The following is a 20,193-nucleotide window of genomic DNA, read 5'->3' on the forward strand; positions in this document are numbered from 1 at the left end:
TGTGTCACTAATTTTTGCCTCTCTGCTCTCCTTTTCTTTCTTGAGACTAACCCACCAACTGGTGTATTTGAATAACCCTGAGCCTGCTTCTCCTGGAAGTTTTCTCCTGTTAAAGAGTTATTTCTAAATGTTATAAATAAACATTTAGAAAAATGTTCTTCCTTCTCATCTTTGCCAAATGGTAAATGGGCTGACAGTTGGGGTTGTCCCCCTAAAATTACAGTCTTTACCTTAAAACAAAAAGCACCTCAGGACAACTGTTGTTATAAACTGCTTTGAAATAAAATTGTCCCAGAGGCACAAAATCCATATTACTTCAAAGACCATGTCTTCCTCATTAGTGCTGCTCAGAACCTCTTAAGGCCTTTCACCTGCAAAATACTTTTAAGTGCTTCTGTGGTCACGTCAGCTTGTATCTCGTGCTTGAAGTTAAACTAGAACTTTATGATACCCGTGCATCCACCCATCTGATCTTAAGTGTGTTTGATAAGCAAACCAATAAATGCAATCCGCTGTTTATTGCAGTGAGGCTTGTCTGGCTTACCACTCAACCAGCAAATCCATTTTAGGAGTTTTGGTTATTGAAGTGAATGTTTAGTCCAAAAGCTTGCAGAAGGAGCCAAAAGCAGCACAAAACCCTCCAGATTTTTAATGTATAATGTTTGTTTATTTCTCAAATTTATACAGATACAATAAAGCAAGAAATCAACAATATAAACCGGCCGTACACTTCAGATAAAAACACTCAAAAGATTCACAATGAATAAAAATGATTTGACAAATTATAGGTGCATTATTTCTCACAAGATATACGATTATTGATTCTAATTTACAATGATGTTCATGATTGGATTAAAATGTATCAGGTTGTATCCTTCAAGTAATTCAAGTAATTAAAATAAAAACTAAAGTCTACCAAAATGGCTCTACCATTCTTATCACATAAACATGGCTAGTTTTGTTCTTTCTGTAAATAAGTTAGAAGTTTTCATAGTGATGTATGAAATGGGCCTGATCCCTCTTGTTCATCTGCTGGCAAGCTTTCTCCACATTTTTGGTCAGTCCTGGAGGACCACAGCTGAACACACCAATTTTACCCACCTAAAGAAAATGATACAAATTCAGACGTTAGAATAATCCACTCATGTCCTCCGTCGGGTAAATAAGGACTGATGAAGGCCTGACCTCTGGATGAACCTCCTGCAGGGAGCTAAAAAAGGAGACGAAGGGCGGGCGGCCAAAGTGGGTGACGGACCTGAGGCCGGTGAAGAGGCTGCGGTTCCACACTTTTTGAAAATGGCGCTCACACACGTACTGCACACACAAAGATGGGAAAAATCATTAGTGAGTACAGTGCTCATGTGAATCCTGACAAGAGTTATCACTTCATTTGCTTTAAAAGTGTCGTTAGACTGCCTTTCAGGGCAGCTGGGATTCAGTCTCAGCAGCCTTCCTGTGTCTCATTCTAGTGGAGCTTTCAATTACAGGTTCATTGTAGCTTTTTTTCTTTTTTGTTTTCTACACTGATTGCGCTGTAGTATCTTGCTGTTTAAGACACTCACCAAACTCTGAAAACTAAGCAAGATGTCAGTCTTACATGTTTACAGAAACACACACCAGGTTCAGGGATGCTACTCCCTTTATGTTTCTGTTTGGCTGTTAATCTTGTTTTCTTTGGTTCTCTAGTTTTGTGACCCGTGACCATTAAAACACTAAGTCTCTGGTTGTTTAATGTTAGCCCACTTATTAACTTTCCTCACATGGGAAGATTGATAGCGGTTTGGGTAATTACAATAAATTTGCATATTTTGTACTACGAGTGGGATTCAAACAAATCTATACTCTATGCATAATATCATTTTTCACACTCTAAGAGATGCACCGAGGGCACCGGTATATTGCCTAAGGATACTTTTTGACATGCTAAATGGAGGAGCTTTCTAATTAATGGATGACTCAAAACTTCAGCTAAAAGTCTGGAAACCAGGGAAAACAGCCCCTGAAACTCAGTCATGTGTTCTATTCTATTTGTTTGACCTGTAAAAAGTGGTTTCAAAGGAGCACTTGCCCTGACTGTTCAATAGGAACAAAGCAAATTCTAATCGTGCCCATGAAAGCGATTCTGCTAAGAAATCAGCAAAGTAAAGGTTTTATCAAAATTAGACAAATAAGATGTAATGTGTTTAATAGCCAGCTTTACAGATGTTTTGCACAGGTTAGCTTCCTTGTTAGTGACATGAATCTTGTCATCTAACTCTCATCAAGGCATTTGACATCCTAAACCAGGTTTGGCCAACTCCAGGCCATGAGGGCCGGTGTCCTGCAGGTTTTAGATCTCACCCTGGGTCAACAAACTTGAATCAAATAATTAGTTCATTACCAGGCCTTTGGAGAACTTCAAGACATGTTGAGGAGGTCATTTAGCCATTTAAATCAGCTGTGATGGATCAAGGACACATCTAAAACCTGCAGGACACCGACCCTCGAGGCCTGGATTTGAACACCACTGTCTTAAACAATCCCTTTAATACAAATATTGATTTAATTGTTTGATAAAGGTTTAAATACATTTCACTACACTCTCTATTTCATGTGATACTTTGAAATGGTGACTGCAGATCTCACCAGCATGGTCGTGCGCAGGTCGAACTTTTCAGCCACCTGAGTAATATAAGTGTGGACCGACACCAGATCGTGAGTGTCCATTTCTTCCACCTCCCTGATGATGTCTGACACCCACTCAAACTGACGCTGTGTCCGTGTCACCCAGATGAAGTAAACCTGAAAAAGTACAGGACTGTTAGGAGGAGAATTTCAAGATAAAATGTGTTTCCGGTTGTTTCATTCAGGACTCACTTTTTTGCACAAAACCTTGGACTTGACAGAGGACTTGAACACCAGGTCTTTGAGAATTGAAGTGAACGGGGTGACTCCAATTCCTCCTCCCACCAGAACAGACACCTCAAAGTCAATCCACTCCTGATGGCCCTCGCCAAAAGGTCCATCCAAGTACAGCTTAGGGTGAAAGATGAATACCAGTGCCATGAAAATAACTGAGATTCAGATGAAACCACATGCAAAAACAACCTACCTTTGGAAAAGCTCCAAGCTCCAGCAGGTTTTCCTCAGTGTAGAGCTCTCTGAGCTGGCTGGTCCACGGCCCCACAGCTCGGATGTGCAGGCTCAACGTCTCTTCATGAGGAGCTGATGTGAGAGTGAATGGGTGGTACTCATCCGTGCCCAACATCAGACATGCTATGCGAACCCACTGGCCCGAACGGTAAACAAAGCCCTGTGGCCGCTTGAATTCCAGATGTGTCACACCTGCAGGTAGGATAAGTCATGCACAAACACATTGCACGATTTCAGTGAAGACAATGCAACATTTTCATTACCAGAAATCAGGTCGAGACAGAACAATGAGCCATTTAATAGAGAAAAGCCATGTTTAATCTCCCGAAAGAGTCACCTGATGGCAGCAGCTCAGCTCTGATAACCGGGATCTCCACCTTCTTCCTACTCAGGCTGATTAGTTTGTCCAGGAGGAAGAGCAGGCCAGGTGGGATGAGGTAGATGTGGAAACTAGGCTCTTGAAGCAGAGCGAAACTGCCATGAATAACTGTCTGTCAGGACAAAACCAAAGCTGGTATCACACAGCTGTTCAAAACTGCCTCAGTTGTGCGCTTTAAACCCAAATAGTACTTACAAGAATGTACACGGCAACATAGAGGTAATGGGTGATCCAAAATGCACGAAAACTGATGCGACGGAAATAGTGTGAGGCAAAAACGTACATGAATGCGAACGCAAAGAGAAGCAAGACCCCAGTCATTCCTATAAGAAAAGAAAAATGCAGAGCAAGCAAATTAATTATTAAAAAAGTAATACTGCAGCATGTCTGTAATCAACTATTTCATAGCATACCTGGAACAGTTTGAAAGAACCACCAGTACCACTTGGGAGGAAGTTCAGACCTAAAAGGAAAACACACTAAACATAAACTGGGATAAAATTCCAAAATCTGCTACATCTACATCTGCATGTTTGAAGTCTTACCCGTTGTTTGCTACGACTTTTGGGAAGAGACAAGATAGGATGTTAAGGTCGCTGACGGAGAAGACGTAGATGTTGACCACGTGGCCCAAACTGTGAACAACTGTAATGGAAACACAGAAAACAGTGAGCACCACATGAATATTTATATCACCAAACATCAAATCGTGACCATCCTTCCCGTGAATACCAACTTGAGAGGATGATGGCACTCATGGCCATAAAGCGATGAAAGTCAATGGCAGCGTCAAAGGGGATGTATCGATTCAGGAAGGTCTCTCGGCACAGCGTGATGAGGTTGCGACACACGGTGAGAAGCATGTAAGGAAACAGAAAGGAGATGGCAGCGGCTGAACCACGGGACACGAGGATACCCACCATGGATGTCTCGGGGACACCTGTAGATACAGCCTGCAAACCATAGTCTGCGCACAGTAATTGTATTCAGATTAGACGGGGGGGAATGAACGTGCTACGGGGTTGTGATGCAGTGGGGACACACAAGGAAGATTTCCACTCACAGTAACATCTTTCAAGTGCAACACCAGCTGTGATGCCGTACACGATGATGAAGCACACAATGTGACGCCGATAATTCTCAACGAAACGTTTGAACTGCTGGATTTTCTGCTGGACCATGTTCTTTATGTACTTCTGGCGCTTTGGCTTCACATAGACATTTGGAGTATGGACATTTAACCTGAAAACAGTTGAACCTGTTACATTTTATTCAAAATGTCTTGTTTTCCAATCTAAGTGTTAAAACAGATGCAAAAAGAAAACAGAAAACATGCAAACACCACAGAAAAAGGTCCCACCCAGCTGGTGGATATGAACGTTTCCTGCTGTGAGGCAACACTGCTAATCACTGCCCCACCTAGAATGTGTGTCATTAATCTAGCACACTGAAGTAGGAGGGTTAATCTAACTTCAACGTGTTGCAGCATCATAAAAAGCAGCAATTTGTTTTTATATTTTTACAACCAACACACAGTTACATTGTCAGGCATTGTGTTTACTTGTGGATTTGAAAGGTAATTCAGGTGTGCAGCAGGGCACACCTCAGTGATGTATAAGACTAACACTACACAAGCAAGGATTCAACTGGCAGCTCGGGCTGCCCCTTCCTCACTTCCTCACTTTCTTTCTTTCTTTCTTTCTTTCTTTCTTTCTTTCTTTCTTTCTTTCTTTCTTTCTTTCTTTCTTTCTTTCTTTCTTTCTTTCACATGCTTGCTGAGTGGAGTTGAAATGCAAGGAAAGGATCCAAGTGAAGGAAGCCAGGAGACATGTTAGCACAGTGACAAGCAGCCGATGTCTCTCTTTAAAATATTTCATGTCTTACTTTGAAGACTACTTTTCCTGTGTGCCTTCTTTTGTTCTCACTTGCCGTCTTTGTCTGTGTGTCCATCAGTCCTTCAATGTGATTGGGCCTTGTCTTTGTCACTCACGGCATCTTCTGCAACTTAGGCTTACGCCTTTTTTTAAAGTTTTGCCCCATTTTCCTTTAGTTTGTTTTCTATTTATTTACTTTGATTGTTGAACTTCATCAGCCTAATTAAGGCTCAGCTTTGGTTTTGCATTTAGGTTGTCTTGTAAATACAGTCCACACACCAAGTATGGTTTTATTTAAAGCTGTGGTACACTTTTGTCTTTCTTGGTATTCATAATTTTCATTCTTTAAAGAACTTAAAGAAACCATACCTTTTCCGTTTGCGTATCTCTGGTCCGTCTGTCTTGTGACTGCTGAAAAAAAGCAAAACAATATTGAACATCACAGAAATACAAGCTGGATAAAAGAAATAAATAATCCCTGATTTTTGTCTTAAGTATTACAAACATTTTTGATGTCAATGAGTTGATGACATCCAGTTTTCTCACCTGTTTGCCGGACAAATGAAGGACACTCTCTGGTCTCGACTCAGCTTCTTCTTCCCCTGTTTCTCCATCCCTGTGCACATGCCAGACACACAACTGCATCAGACAAGGTCAGAAAAAGGAGGATGCTCTTAATAAAAACTTTCTCCAACCTTTGACATTGAGCTGAGCAAACTGCAGCTCCTTCTCGTGATCCCGCAGCAGAAAATGAAAGTCCTCCCACGAGATTTTCTCCTTGTCATCAAAGCCCGCGGCCTGCATCATGGCCTTGATGCCGTCCTCTGCCTGACTCTTTGAAAGAGCACCGTTGGAGATTTCTATGAAAGACCTGCAATTCATCAAAAGGTTGAAAATGACCCATAAAACACACAGAATAAATGTGGTGCACTCATAAAAAAAGGGAAAGACCAAACCTGAGCATCCTGGCAAATTCTTCTTTTGATAAGAAACCAGTTTCGCCAATGTCGTTCATAGAAAACATGAGTTTGGATTTTTCCTCTGGAGACCCTGAACACATACACATATCATCAGACATCAGAATTTAGACCTCTATCAATCAAAAAAAAACAATTAAAGGAAGACTTTTCAAAGTACAGCATCAGGTCAGTTAAACTTCTGGGATATTGATCTGGTCAGTTAAGTAGCAGAGGGGCTTGTTAATCAGTTTACAGGTGCACCAGAGGGGCAGCAATGAAACAACCCCCGAAACAGGAATGATTTGGGGGGTTGTTTTTGGGCTTTTTATTCACAACTTTTGCATTTGGCTATAGTCAGTGTAACTACTGGTAGCACGAGGCGATACCTGAACCGTACAGAGGTTGAACAGGTAGTTCAGCTCCTCCAGGACGACATATGTGCCGTTACTAGAAAGTTTACTACTTCACCCAGCACAGTCTCAAGACAGTGGAGGAGATTCCAGAAAGCAGAAAGCTGGACAGAAGTTTCTTAACCCATCAGCGGGATCAGTATCTGCTCCTTTGTGTAAAAAGGAGCTGAATGAGAGCTGCCAGAGCAAGAAAATGACAACCAGCAGGCCAGTGGTGTGAACGTCCCTGTCCAAACAATCACATTTAGACTTCATGAGGGTGGTTTGAGGGCCCAACATCCTCACAGGGTCCCGTGTTCACTTCCTGGCAGTGGAGCCCGATTGTCAGTTAGCATAGAATACCAGAAGTGGCAGGTCCACCTCTGCTGGCCTGTGCTTTCACAGATGAGAGCAGGTTCACACATTAACTGGCTGAGCTAAATCCAGTAGAACACCTCTGGGACACCAGTTTGCACCTCAAACTGTCCAGGAGCTCAGTGATGCCTTGGTCAATCTGGAAGGAGATCCCCCAGGACATCATTTGTCGTCTCATTAGGAACATGATGCGATGTTATCAGTGATGGGCACAAACAGGTAGCGGCGATACAAACTACTGAGTAGCATTTTGAGTTGCTTGGCAAACTGGACTAGCCTGCCTCATCATTTTTCACTTTGATTTTTGTGGTGTTTTTGAATTCAGCCCTCTGTATGTTGATCATTTTCATTTCCATTATGCAACGTGGCATCCTATCATTCCTAAATGAGATGTGTTGCTTTATTTTTTGGAGCAGTGTATCTACAGTGTAACTGCTTTCATGTGTGTGACTGATGTTCTTCATTTGTACTTGAAGTTGGACTGTTTTTCATGATGCTTTAAATACTGTTCCAGCATTTTTTAAAATTATAGAAACCCATTCTTGTTTGTTGTTTTGGAGTTTGTTTGTTTTTTTAATTACTATTAAAAGAATTTAAATTGCAGATGCACTTTTAGAGCGGTGGCTAAAAGACAGAGCATACTTTAAAGTCACTAGTTTTACCTTTCATAAAGATAACAATAACATCCAGAAACTCTTGAAAGGAGAGGTAGCCATTGCCATCTTTATCAGCTAGTGTAAACATGGAGTCCACAAATAAGGAATCGGATTTGAGGCCAAGTGCATCAGCAAACTCCGACGCCGTCAGCTCACACTGGAGAACCTCCCTGGCTTTCTTGTGGGATATGCCACTCATGTCTCCGGCGTCACACTTCTCTATTTCCAAGACCTGTGAGGGAAGTGTTATTACATGTCACCATAGTGTCATTACTAATATCACAAACGTCAGCAGCATAATGTCATGGCAGGTGAGATCACAATCAAGACCAACAATTAGTTCTGTTGGTTTGTGGTCTGTCTAATTTGACCTTCAACTAGAATTGACGACATTTTGCGGCTAAGCACAAAGCTGCTGCCACAGGTGACAGAAGACAGAATGACATAAACATCCAGAAGGTGACTGTACCTTGGAGAAAGCGTGGCGAATGAAAGTTTCAACAATCTGAGCCCTCTGCTCTCTGGTCAAAGCCTCCTTCAGCAGTCCCTTCTCCCTCATCTCTCTGACTTTAACCTCCGGCCTGACGTCTGTCACCTCTGGGCGCAGTTGCCTGACAAATTCCATACGTTTGCTCTCTTCATCAAAAAACAGCACCTGAATGTGTAAAACATTATTTAAAAAGGAAGAGGGTGATAAAAGCAATAGATTTTAATGATGCATGCATGCATCTAGGACCAGATGAGGTGGAAAAAAAGGGGGGCATCACTTTGTCAGTGAGAACGTTGGTGCCTGCACTAGATGCTGCAGGGGCTTTTCTGGGTTTTTGGTAATCTGATTACAACTGTATCCATAGGTTAAAACCATCTTATCCCAGTACTCACCAGGTCATACTCTTTTGGCACTTTGAGCAGCAGAGCCTTCTGCTGACAGTCGTTGGAGAGAACGACATCTAGGTAGTCCTGGTTGCGCAGATTGATGCAGCGGTGAGCAGTTCCAGATCTGTCACAGACCTGCAGCCTCCGCTTCTCATCGATCTCCACGCTGACGGGCTGCAACTGTTTTTTATGACCCTGCCACTCGTGTGCTAGAGAACATAAGCAGAATGAGATGAAGGTTGTGATAGTTTTCTGGATAAAATATGGAGGAGTCTAAAAGAACATGAGCAGAGAAAAACTAAAGACTTCTTTAACCATCTCCAGCTTTTCTTGTTTCTAGTAGGTTTAAGGTCAACTATATCCTTAGATTCATTAGTATTATTAGATGACATATTTTTACAGTTATATTCACACAACCCGCTCATTTTTTTAATGAGACATAAATCATAGCTGATGACATAAACTGACATTGATCTAACCCAACAATGGACACTGCAAATAAATAACGTTTGAAGCTTTTCCTTTTAAATCTTATTTTGATTTCATACCACTGAGTCCCACAGCCGCCTCATCTGTTCTGTCACCAGCTTTCTTTCTTCTTTGGAACTTCCTGTAGCGATACTTTCTTAGATACGCCACCGTAGAGGCCACCAGAAAACTCACTGTAAAGGAAAACAATCAAATGCTTCACATTCAAATCAGAGTTTTTGCCAAGCAAGAAGACAGCGAGACTGTGACGATACTTACCAACAGGGAAGAGGAACATGACAATAACAAATATCCCAAAGCCAGCCCTGCTCCCATCAAAGTAATCAAGTTTTGTGGCATTAGTGCAAGAATGGAGCATTGATGCATTTAGCTGTGTGGGTTGAGGGCAGGGGTCACCTAATGACAACAAAGAGAGCTTTTTTTTTATTTTAAAAGGACATATTTATATATAAAACTGAAACTTTTTGATTATAGACTTCATTTATTTGTACCATCCTTCCAGAAGAACACGTTATTCTGTATATGTGAGGCCTCTGCACTTGTCACCGCAATAAGGACGTCACGATACGTCACACTGTGGATCGCTTGGATCTCTTTATCCGAAAACAAACTGGAACCCCAAGAAAAAAACACTGAGACGACTAATTCAAATGCAGTGAATTTTCTGTTCAGAAGTTTGTAAATGTAAAGGATAAAATATTCTCTTTCTACTGTATGAGGAAACTGAAATTACCCATTCTGCTTGTTCTCAAACCAAAAACGATCTCCATTTCTTATACGCTCAAACTGATCCAGCACAATAGCGGAGAAAACAGGACCCGGCCCATCAAGAGTTTCCAGCAGTCCTCCAGGGAAGAGCTCCAGCTTTGAGATGTCTCCATTATACAGTTCTGCAATGTCGCGGAGCAACTGTTGCAACAACACACACGTTTAATTCCCAGGATTAATGCCCAACTTTCTTTACTGTGTGTTTGGTTTTCAGATTTGTACCTGTGGGTTGGTGTGGTTGAGCTCAGGATTAATATCCTCAAATCTGTTTACAGGAGGCAAATCCAGAGCCTTTCTAATCTCAGTGTAACTCCGTAGACCAAAGTCTCTTCCTCGCTGGATGGTCATAGCCACCAGATCTGTCCGGGTGAACCTCAACGGTCCGTACATAAAATCTATCAAAGTATAAATAAAATCAGAGCGCTGGATATTTATTTATTTATTGGGTAGTGAATAAGAAAGATTAAAAACCTCTCAAGTCCTCCACAACAATATTATCTTCTCTCTCTGCAATCTGGGAGGCCATTCCCATAAGGAGGTCATCTACATCCTGGCTTTTCTTCATATTAACTTCCTGGGGAAATAAAAGAATGATAGAAACATTTTAAAATCTAGGAATGGGAAGTGCATAGTATAGTAGTTCATGCTTTAAATTCTGTCACATGCACAATACTGTACACAGAAAAAAATACCTCTCTATTCCATCACCCTTTAACCAGTCATGGTGAAACTCAGAGACTCGGGTTGTTTTTTGATCTTGGAGATAAACTGATAACTGATTAAACTGACATCATAAGAAACTGAAGGCTGACATCCAATAAATAGTCAATTGGTAACACATTTTCCTTTCTTTTCCTTTTTGTTTGGGGTGTTGAACTATTTCATTTCTTTCTGGTTTTTACATTCATTTCGGTTGTTTAAATTATTTTTGCGGTATATTTGAGTTGTTTATTTTACTTGAAAGTATTCCAACTTTAACAAAAAGCCAAATGGAACTGAACAAGACATTTACATAAAGCTAATTTTCTGCTTCATAAATCTTTGGTCCTGTGTGTTGTGTGTGTTGGAGGTCTTATTTACTCCAACAAAGCTTGCTGCTGCCAGTCTCCTTCCCAAACCTAGTAGATCAGTGAGCGTGAATCTGAGTAAATCTGTGATAATTCTAAACTGGAAAGCGCTAGGTCTAAGATTCTTGATACAAGCCCTAGATTCAGATATTGTAGATGTTATACTTGGTGCCAGCAGTGTAGATCACTTTATTAAGATAGAGGGACACACGTCACGTTCAGGTTACAATGGCAAAAGCCAAAATGGAGTTCTTCTTCCACACTGTCACCAAGTGCTTCCTCACGCTGTTTGATTACTGGGGTTCTATCACTAATACTGTACACTCTTTATCCTTTCAAATCACCTTGATAAAACTCTTGCGGTGAACTGGCAGCATTTACATAAAACTGAACTGATTAAATATCTTTTCAGTCATCCTTGGGATTTGTCTCTTTCTGTGTTTCCACAAAAAAAAATAAACAACTACTTTGATCCTGCTCTCACTAAAAGTCTTTAATACAAATAAGAACATCAAAAAGAAAGCTGATGGTGAAGCATGTGGTGCACTAGCAAACTTAATAAAATGCAACGGTCTAAACAAAACATACCTGACGTTTCCAAAAGCTGTTACAAAGGCGCATTGCTGGCGATGCGCTCCCATCGATGTTGATAATTTCCCGAAAATGGCAGGTTCTGTTTCTGTAGGAAAACAAAGCGACAACGCACAGTTATTCTCACAGCATCTAGATGTAGGGTTTTACATGGTGTCTAACAATATTCACAGCAGGATACTGAGCTTTTATAATTTTTAACCAAAGGAAATATGGGAAGCAGTGGTATGTTTCTTTAAACTTGAGAGGCGTGTTCCCCATTCCCCCTGTTCCCAGTGGTCCCAGGAAATAAAGAATCATTACCTCATGTAAACACCAGGTGGAGCCATAGTGATACCAAACCGTATGGCAGCAGCCTGAAACTCAGGCGAGATCCCTGGATCAACAAACTTCTGGTAACCTGCATACATGTAAGTCAGAACATAAGAAAAACAAAGTTAAAAAAAAGAGTGACAACAACAACAACAGAGTGAGAATTGCTCCTCAAGCATGCAAACTTCTACCGCAGTGAGCCAACAAACGCAGTGAATAGAAACAGTGAAAAAGTGACTGAGGTGATGGGATCATCTGACCATTATCTTCTAACTTTCTTCAGCCGTGGCTGCTTATTCAGCACAAGAAGAAGACTCGGGTTAATGCTTTGCTGACGGCACACACTTTTTGTCAAACCTCACCTCACCACGGCTTGTGGTCACCGGTGCATGACCTGTTCTTCCCTGCTTCTACATGCACATGCACTCTGGCTGATTCTTACCTGGGTAGGGAGGAAGCTTTTTGCCATTAAGGTACGCAGGCAGCCATTCATAGAGAGCAATATTCTGTGTGGAAACAAGGCAGGAAAAACAGTCAGTTTTTTACATTTAAACTGTGCATGAACCAGGCATAACGCAGTAGATTGATGTGATAATGAATCCAGTAGCTTACATTTTAAAAATAATTAATTGCGGGTGAATGATCTATTGTTCTAAAAACAACTAAAAACATCAAGACATGGTCACTGCGGTTCATGACAGCTTGCGCAGGGAGCAGAAGTGCTAATCAAATGAGTGAGGGATGATGCATTCGCCTTTAACGACCACCTAGCATTGATGCAACCTTCTTCTCTCAAGAGTGCAAATTAAATCAGCATCTGTGCAGCGAGAGGATTACGTGGAGACTTTTCCATCTACCTGGAATGTGGCCACAACGGTCTTCCTGGCGTTTTGAAACAGCTCCTCGTCTGACCACTCTGGGTGATTGTTGTGGAGTTTGGAGGCGATATGATTGTGGTACCGAAACCAGATAATCCCCTCTGCTGCTGTGAACACGTTCTCGTTAGCCCAGGCATTTCCCAACTCTGGGCAGAGAAGAAGACAGAAAATCTAGCAAATTCTCCTCTGCCATCATTTCATTTTGCATTATTATCACAACAAAATATACAGAAATTGCCTTTGCAATTAATATTTTAAAATAAAAATCAACCGAACGATCATTAATATTTCATGCATTTTGTGTTGATTTTTCAAGATCTCTGACCGCTAATAGAATGATAATTTAGCTACTTGTTTTTAAGGACGTGACAACAGAGTGGTGACAAAAGGAGAAGATCCTCCCCAGACAGCCAACAAAAACACTGGTTTCATGACACCTGTATGCCATCTTCTCTGCTATAAAGAAAGGGATTTACTGTGGTTGGCGTGACAGGCCATTTACAAAACAACTACAGAGTCATAACCCACGTCAGTCTGGGCCTCCCTTGACTCACCCTGGCAGACTGTAACACAGACTGAGGGTGAAGAAGTATTTGCATACATTTTTTGGGTGTTTGTTTTCTTGATTTTGTGGATATTACCACATGGCGTGCAAAGAGAGTTATGTGATTTGGACATATATAATGTGCAATCACAATGATTTAGTGATGCTTACAAAGAAAAACATATACACTGTGTGGACAAAAGTACTGAGGCACCTGCAGTTTTAACTTAGAGGGGCATGAAGTTCCCAGTTCGCCATTCTTGTGCTGATGTTTATGCAGAGAAGGTTTAGACTTCTGCAGTTATTGAGCCAGCAGAGTGTTGGCAACTTTTCCACACTATCTGCCTCACTTGGCAACTCTGTAACCTTACATGGTCTGCTGTTTTGTGTTGCTATGGTTCCTAAATGCTTGAACTTAGATCTACAGGGAAGAAATTTCACAACCTAATTTGTTGCAATGGTGACATCCTGCTATAGTATCACGCTCAAATCCAGTGAGCTCTTCAGAATGACCCAATCTTACACACCTGTCTACAAAGGCTGACTCCATGACTGGTGCTTGATTTTATACACCTGTGGTGATAACAGTGTCATCCTGTCTCCCTCTAACCCCAACTGGCTGTGACAGATCACTACCCTTCCCTGAGCCTGTTTCCGCTGGTGGTTTCTTCCTTTTAAAAGGGAGTTTCTCCTTCCCACTGTCACCAAGTGCGTCTTTAAAGTGGGTCATTTGAGTATTCGGGATTTTCTCTCTATCCTTCTAGGGTCTTTACCTCACAATATAAAGCACCATGAGATGACTGTTGTTGTGATATGGCGCTATATAAATAAAACTGAATTGAATTGAATAAAAACACTGAATTTAAGAGGTGTGGCCCAATATTTTCCATATAGTGTATGTGAAAAACCTCAGTATCAGTCTCGATATATAATGACTTCCTCTTACTTTTTTTAAGGAGAAGAAAATATTCAGATAATAGGCAACTGCATTGTTAAGTTTTGGCACACTAAATGTCATCTCTTGGAAACAACATTAAGATTTAAAAAATGTAAAATAATACTATTTGTGTGGGCTTCCCAGACTCCATTTGTAGAAAATAATTACGTTTTTAAAAAGCTCTTCCCTGCATGCTATATGTCCTCCTACATGTAACTATTATAATTACATATAAGAGGGTTAATTTTGTTCCTTTTTTATATTATTTATATTTATATTTAGTGATCTTGTCGAATGGGAAATTAGTGTTTGACACTGTCAAAACGTTGTTTTTTCACCATAAAGGCCTTGTGCTACAGCTTCTCTTGTAGAGGGATCAGCAGCGCTCCACATCTGGTGTCCTCCTTTCTTGGGCATGTTCCACTCAGAGCCTGAAGTGAGGAGGCCTCCAGAGAAGCTTCTCCGGGAGTCGGACCAGGAAGTGGAGGGGCCATAAATAGAGCTACCATCTATCCAGGCGGTCACCAAGTTGACCTGTATTATATAGTGTGCATGTCACATATAAATCAGGAAAAAATTGCCCATACCGTGCACAGAGACACATTTACTCTGAAGACTGCAGCAGGACCTTAGACGCAACACTAGTTTACAATGGTCAAGATAGAATTGGTACCTGTATGCGAGGGTTACTGGGACTCTGTCCTGACTCTTTGTCCCACGGTCCTCTTTGGAAGGGCAGGAGGACTTTCCCGGAGGCGGTCGGGTCAAAGACAGGGTCACCTTTTGGGACTGGGATGTGCATGAACTCAGGTGGGCAACCAGGAGTTCTTGAGTCAAAAATTTCAAATGTAACATGATAACCTGAAAAAATGGAAAATAACTTCCTTTTACCTGCTTTATACTGTACTACATATATTAGCAGTTGTCAGAGTGAACCAGGCGCTCAGATGACAGTAAAACTAAGTACTGTGGAAAGTTCACAGTGATTCAGTGGTCATTAAAATGTGTCCAGCATTTGCACATTTATGATGATTTATGATGATTCATCCGGTGAATCATGTCACACTCCTCTCCCCTAGATAAGTTGCCTTTATCGGTTAAAAGTATCGGTATTGTCATTGGTATAGGCGACACTAGCCATGCATTTAATTGTTATCAATTTCCCAAGTATCGCACACCACTATCTCAGCAGACATCTTGGTAACGCCTCCGAACTCTTATTTTGAAGGATGATCTAAATTAACATTAATTTCAGAGTCAACAAGACGTAAAACTACACACACTGAAACACCATCAAATCCGACCTTCATAATGCGTGAAAGGTTTGCTGTATTGGCCCTAAATTACGTTTTTAAAAAGTTTCCCCCTTGAAGGTGCACAAGTAAATTTCCAGTCAGGATTCTAGGCGTGCCATGTTTCAGTGTCAGTAATATCTGTGCTTTGTATCCTTATTTTGCTCAGCGAACCATTTTATTTTACATTATTTATATAGCTTTATATTTACCAAAGAAAAGCGAGAGCACGGTCTGGTTGCGTGTGGAGGGGAGACCCGAGGGCCCCTCCGCCAGCAGCCTACTCAGTCTGCGGGGGTTTGGAAGCAGCGGCTCCTGGACAGGATGGTAGACTCCGTCCCAGTAATGCGCGGGCACGAGGCGCATCAGATGAGTACCTGCGCGAGCACAAGCACAGCGCGGTGATGTAGAGTTTGCAGAGTTCACCGCGGCTGCACACTTGAGCAACTCCTTGACTTACCGACAGCTCCGCGTCGGGGATATCCCAGACTGTTGTACCAGCCGTCAAAGCGAGGAACCTCCCAGGTTATCTCGCAGTGCGAATCTGTTCGGTACATGTCGAGCAAATTGGAATTTATTTTACATTAATAAAGTTAAAAGAGTCTGAAAACACAGTCTTTGCTTTCTACTTACGTTCACTAACAGTGAGCACCAAGCCAAACGCAGCACACACACTCCAAACCCATTTACGCAAATCCATTGATGCGAGAGGTGCTCCTCAGCGCAGGATTCGGCCAAGAGGAGTAGTTGAGTACTGAGAAGAGAAGACGGAGTGAAGGTAACTTGTATTTCCTTTTATATCCTTATTAACATGTAATAGAGGCTAGTTTTTAAACAAGGCTGCTTTAACAGAAAGAAAAAAAATCCCTCCAAGTTTAACTCGACTGCGCTCTAGTTTTTTCAAACAAAAAGCAAAACTTGACAAAAACCTAAACTGCACCGCTTCATCGCGACAGTACCATTTAACGTGTATTTAATGTCTATTTAACTCTAGTCCAAAGAAAATATCATGTGTCTTTTATCTCTTAGTATCTGACTGAAGATGAGCAAGTAGTTGATTCTCACCTACTGCAGAGGTTGAAGTGTTGAGCAGAATAGTTCAGTAGCACAGGTGCTGCGGAGGGATGGTGCAATACTAAAGTTTAAATGTGCTGCACAGCTTATCACAAACTGAATGTGACCTGTTTCCCAAATGGGAATGGCCATCATTCCTGGATCACACCTCTTTTCCACAGTATTCCAGTTAATGCATCCTCCTCCCTGGTGAAACGAGGGGGGGCCCTGCTGGTATAAAAGAAGCATATGCTTCTTCAACCTTCACACTTAACTTCCTTCTCCTTCAGTGATCACTGACTTAACGTTAAGGTAAGATAGTTTGTCTTATTTCTATACAATAGTTTCGTTGAGTTTTTGTCATTATTATTATCATGATTATTTAAAGGTTGATTGAACACACTAAAATCAGAATGGAGCAAAGAGAAGAGCAGTGATTTACATTACAGTGGCAGAGGTGGCTGAATGGATGTATAGGATTGCATGTGTTTGTCTGTTAAACAGATGCATTTATTTCTTTGCAGCGAAGGCACACAGTGCCAGAGAAGTTAATAAGGCGGCCATGTTTATGTTTAATCATGCCGTGTTACATAGTCGTAGTAATGTAACGCACCTTATCAGCTGTGAGTAACATGAGTGTCTATCTCTGCATCTGGGTGGGGAAACTGAGAACTCTGTCACTAACACTGTCTTCTCTGTTACGCTGTCTAGTCTCAGTTGTGTCTGTAAGAGCAGAAGCTAAGATGACTTTCTACGATGACATTTACCCATTCTACACTCTACAAAGGACTCCGTTTATCTTCAGCAGCCGCTTGCTCACCATTATTCTGGTCTTCCTTGTGTTAGCGGTCAGTCTTCTTCTCATTCTGCCCGGGATACGAGGGAAGTCGGTGAGTGCAACCAAGTCCAAAAAAAGAAAAACTATTACTCACTGCAAATGAGTGACGAAACCTCACAATTGTTCTCTCTCTTTCTGCGCCTCTAACAGTGGTTGCTGAAAAGTGCAAAAATAATAGCAGTTGTAATGCTGTCATTTCAGTTTCCTCATCTTTTTTTTCCATTCTAGCCACCTGAAATAATTTGTCTCTGTCTCTCCCTCTCAGCGGCTCTTCTGGACATTTAGAATAGTTACCAGCTTGTTCATTGGTGCCGTGATAGTGGGTGAGTTTTGCATTCGTATTGTTTTTCAAAGATTTTATTCTTTCTGCCACCTTTGTTTTCTAGACTTTCAAGTTATCTTTTTCCCTGCAGCACTCAACTTCACTAACGACTGGGCCGAGGCCAGAATGACCACGAAAGCCACCTATAAGTCTTTCAGCAACGCAGTGGTTAACGCGGAGATCGGCTTGCATGTCGGACTGTACGGCATTAACGTTACGCTGAAAGGTGAGTCACTGTAAGCAACCTGTGACGTCTCGTCAAATATTCCTGGAGTTTTTATTGTGAAAGGAGTCGGTGCTACAACAACATCTTCTGGAATTACACGTCAGAAAAGTTCCTTTTTTATCTGTGTTGCTTAGTAGTATTTACATCTGTTTGATCTCACTCAGGAAATCCTGTCGTACAGTTTAATGAGACCATTGACTACAATGAGATGTTCACCTGGCATGACACTATTGAAGAATATGAGGAAGCTCTGGAGAAAGGTTTACCCAACCCCATTCTGTATATCGCTGAAAAATTCACCCCGAGCAGCCCGTGCGGTCTCATCTTTCAGTACAGACACTCTGGACGATACGCTTCTGCAACGCTCTGGTGATTGTTAATAACTCATATCTTGATTTTGTCAAATAATACCGTGCGCTCTAATTTTCGGGCGATGTAGAAATTCAAATCCCTGTGCAATAATTGCTCCACAGGACAGCATTTTGCTGCTGGATGCTCGCCAACATCCTTTTCTCCATGCCAGTAATCCGGTACGCCGGGTACATGGTGGTTGCCACTGCTGCATTCATCTTCTTCTCCATGATCTCCTTCACCACCATCATGAATGTGCCTCAGTGTGTTTTCTACATAGGAACTGACTCCTTTGAAACAGAATACAGCCATTCGTTTTGGCTGGCCCTGGCTACAGGTAAACACATGAATTTGCAGATAGATTTTGCACGTTTTGCTCTTGAATTGATCATTCCAAGCCCGACTGTTACTAACTCAGATGATTTTCAGGCATCCTGTGCACCTTCATTGGGCTTCTTGTGGTGATGTTTGACTTTTTGGTCCCTGAGAAGATGAAAGAGGCTTTCAGTGTCGGTGTCGACGGCTGTGAAGACGAGGATGATTCATACAGTGAGGGCTACCTGAATTCCTTTTTCCTCGATGGAGTGACAATTTCACCAGTGAATTTAAAAGTTACAGAGGTCAGTACATTCATGAGGGTGGTTCATACAGTTTTTGAGAAGATTAGTAATCAACAAATTAACATTCTGCTGCCTGTTAATGTCTCAATCATTTGTTTAAAGCAGCAACAGTTCTTACCTTTAATATAAGTAAATTCTACTGTGGGACAAAACCGAACAGTGTATTAATAAGGCATTGCCATAGTTAGTTTATACGGCCGCCATAGTCAACTTTATATCCATGATAAAGACGTCGTTCAGCTAACTTTGATCGTTTTCTTTCTGTGTTACAGGAACATTTATGAAGCTGTGCAGATTCCCTCTCAGGGAGATTTCATTGTTCATACTTGAAAATGTTTTTTGTTGAATGTGTTACAGTTAAAGTCTCGACGTTCACATGTGTTAGTTATCTGTGTGAGCCTGTAAATAATGATGTCTTAAAATTGAGTCCACTGTAAATAGTCACATTTGTAAAGGTCACTCTCATGTTGTAGTAGCTGTAAATAAACATAACTTCGTATGGGATCCATACAATGTGTATATAGTGTGATCAGTGTGGATGGTAGAGCTCTCGTTGTTTTGCTTGTTTGGTAATGAAACATGAGACAACACAGATAAATATTGATTGCACACAGAGTATACACTTTAAGAATCCGCTTTTTTAAAGGAAATGCACATTTGGTTTTATTTACATTAAAATGATCAGAAAGTTGGTCAAAGACATTGACTTATTAATAAAATTAAGCCTACTCGATCCAAGAAATTGCTTAAAAACTGAAGATGTAATACGACAGCACGCGCTACTCCCTCCAGAGACCAGCGCAATCTGGCTCTCACCAGAACAGAAAACATTAGAGTCTCTAGTTTCAGAAACACAACTCCTAAGCTGGCAGCATTATTGAATACCTGCAAGAGCCAGATGGCACAAATTTACGACGGGACTGGTGAACACATTTCTGAACATTTAATGATATACTAAGCAAAAACAAATGTGCTTTTTATTTCTAAAAGGAGATTTCTAAGCGACCCCACACTAGTGAGAAGCAGCGAGAGCCCGAATGTTGGAACATCAGGTTTTCTTGCATCAGATTCATGCACACACAGTCCTCTGATAGGTTGAACTGATTCTCTTGTAATCCTGTTAAATATGTTTTTTTTCTGTCCTGTAATTTTTTAAGAGCTGAATAAAATGAAAACAAACAAGTGCTCAGCAGTGAAACTGTATTTTCTGTGTTATAACTGTACATTCATCAGTATTGTATATTCTGATACATTCTTGTACGCTC

General features: G+C 41.2%; 2 protein-coding genes across 2 annotated transcripts; one reads left to right on the forward strand and one right to left on the reverse strand.

The window, feature by feature from the left end:
* Window positions 1-659: 659 nt before the first annotated feature.
* Window positions 660-16,750, reverse strand: duox (dual oxidase). The gene is made up of 34 exons (XM_085167167.1): window positions 16,584-16,750; window positions 16,152-16,272; window positions 15,979-16,062; window positions 15,731-15,895; window positions 14,900-15,087; window positions 14,565-14,760; window positions 12,725-12,891; window positions 12,310-12,373; window positions 11,859-11,955; window positions 11,553-11,643; window positions 10,369-10,471; window positions 10,120-10,292; window positions 9,863-10,038; window positions 9,621-9,739; window positions 9,388-9,525; window positions 9,189-9,302; window positions 8,647-8,849; window positions 8,234-8,419; window positions 7,771-7,996; window positions 6,342-6,435; window positions 6,081-6,256; window positions 5,932-6,001; window positions 5,755-5,796; window positions 4,575-4,753; window positions 4,248-4,478; window positions 4,057-4,156; window positions 3,925-3,974; window positions 3,707-3,834; window positions 3,470-3,623; window positions 3,092-3,324; window positions 2,857-3,015; window positions 2,626-2,781; window positions 1,186-1,314; window positions 660-1,101 (listed from the first exon to the last, which is right to left on the reverse strand). The coding sequence occupies exons 2-34, from the start codon at window positions 16,216-16,218 to the stop codon at window positions 979-981; spliced, it is 4,581 nt and encodes a 1,526-aa protein (XP_085023293.1). The 5' UTR covers window positions 16,219-16,272; window positions 16,584-16,750; the 3' UTR covers window positions 660-978.
* A 144-nt stretch (window positions 16,751-16,894) lies between these two features.
* duoxa (dual oxidase maturation factor) lies at window positions 16,895-19,163 on the forward strand. Its single transcript, XM_085167176.1, has 6 exons — window positions 16,895-17,461; window positions 17,675-17,732; window positions 17,823-17,957; window positions 18,122-18,326; window positions 18,431-18,645; window positions 18,738-19,163. The coding sequence occupies exons 1-6, from the start codon at window positions 17,204-17,206 to the stop codon at window positions 19,055-19,057; spliced, it is 1,191 nt and encodes a 396-aa protein (XP_085023302.1). The 5' UTR covers window positions 16,895-17,203; the 3' UTR covers window positions 19,058-19,163.
* The last annotated feature ends 1,030 nt before the right edge of the window (window positions 19,164-20,193 follow it).

The sequence above is a fragment of the Neolamprologus multifasciatus genome, chromosome 7, assembly GCF_963576455.1.
Source record: "Neolamprologus multifasciatus chromosome 7, fNeoMul1.2, whole genome shotgun sequence".
Classification (NCBI taxonomy): domain Eukaryota; kingdom Metazoa; phylum Chordata; class Actinopteri; order Cichliformes; family Cichlidae; genus Neolamprologus; species Neolamprologus multifasciatus.

What these genes read in the sequence shown, in the direction of transcription:
- duox (XM_085167167.1), bottom strand. Translation starts at nt 16,218, where the DNA reads ATGGATTTGCGTAAATGGGTTTGGAGTGTGTGTGCTGCGTTTGGCTTG. An exon ending in TCAACCACACCAACCCACAG is followed by an intron (nt 10,039 to 10,119) that starts GTACAAATCTGA and finishes TTGTTGCAACAG; the next exon opens with TTGCTCCGCGACATTGCAGA. An exon ending in TTCGCCACGCTTTCTCCAAG is followed by an intron (nt 7,997 to 8,233) that starts GTACAGTCACCT and finishes CTTCCCTCACAG; the next exon opens with GTCTTGGAAATAGAGAAGTG.
- duoxa (XM_085167176.1), top strand. Translation starts at nt 17,204, where the DNA reads ATGAGTGTCTATCTCTGCATCTGGGTGGGGAAACTGAGAACTCTGTCA. An exon ending in CATTGGTGCCGTGATAGTGG is followed by an intron (nt 17,733 to 17,822) that starts GTGAGTTTTGCA and finishes TTTTCCCTGCAG; the next exon opens with CACTCAACTTCACTAACGAC. An exon ending in CATTAACGTTACGCTGAAAG is followed by an intron (nt 17,958 to 18,121) that starts GTGAGTCACTGT and finishes GATCTCACTCAG; the next exon opens with GAAATCCTGTCGTACAGTTT.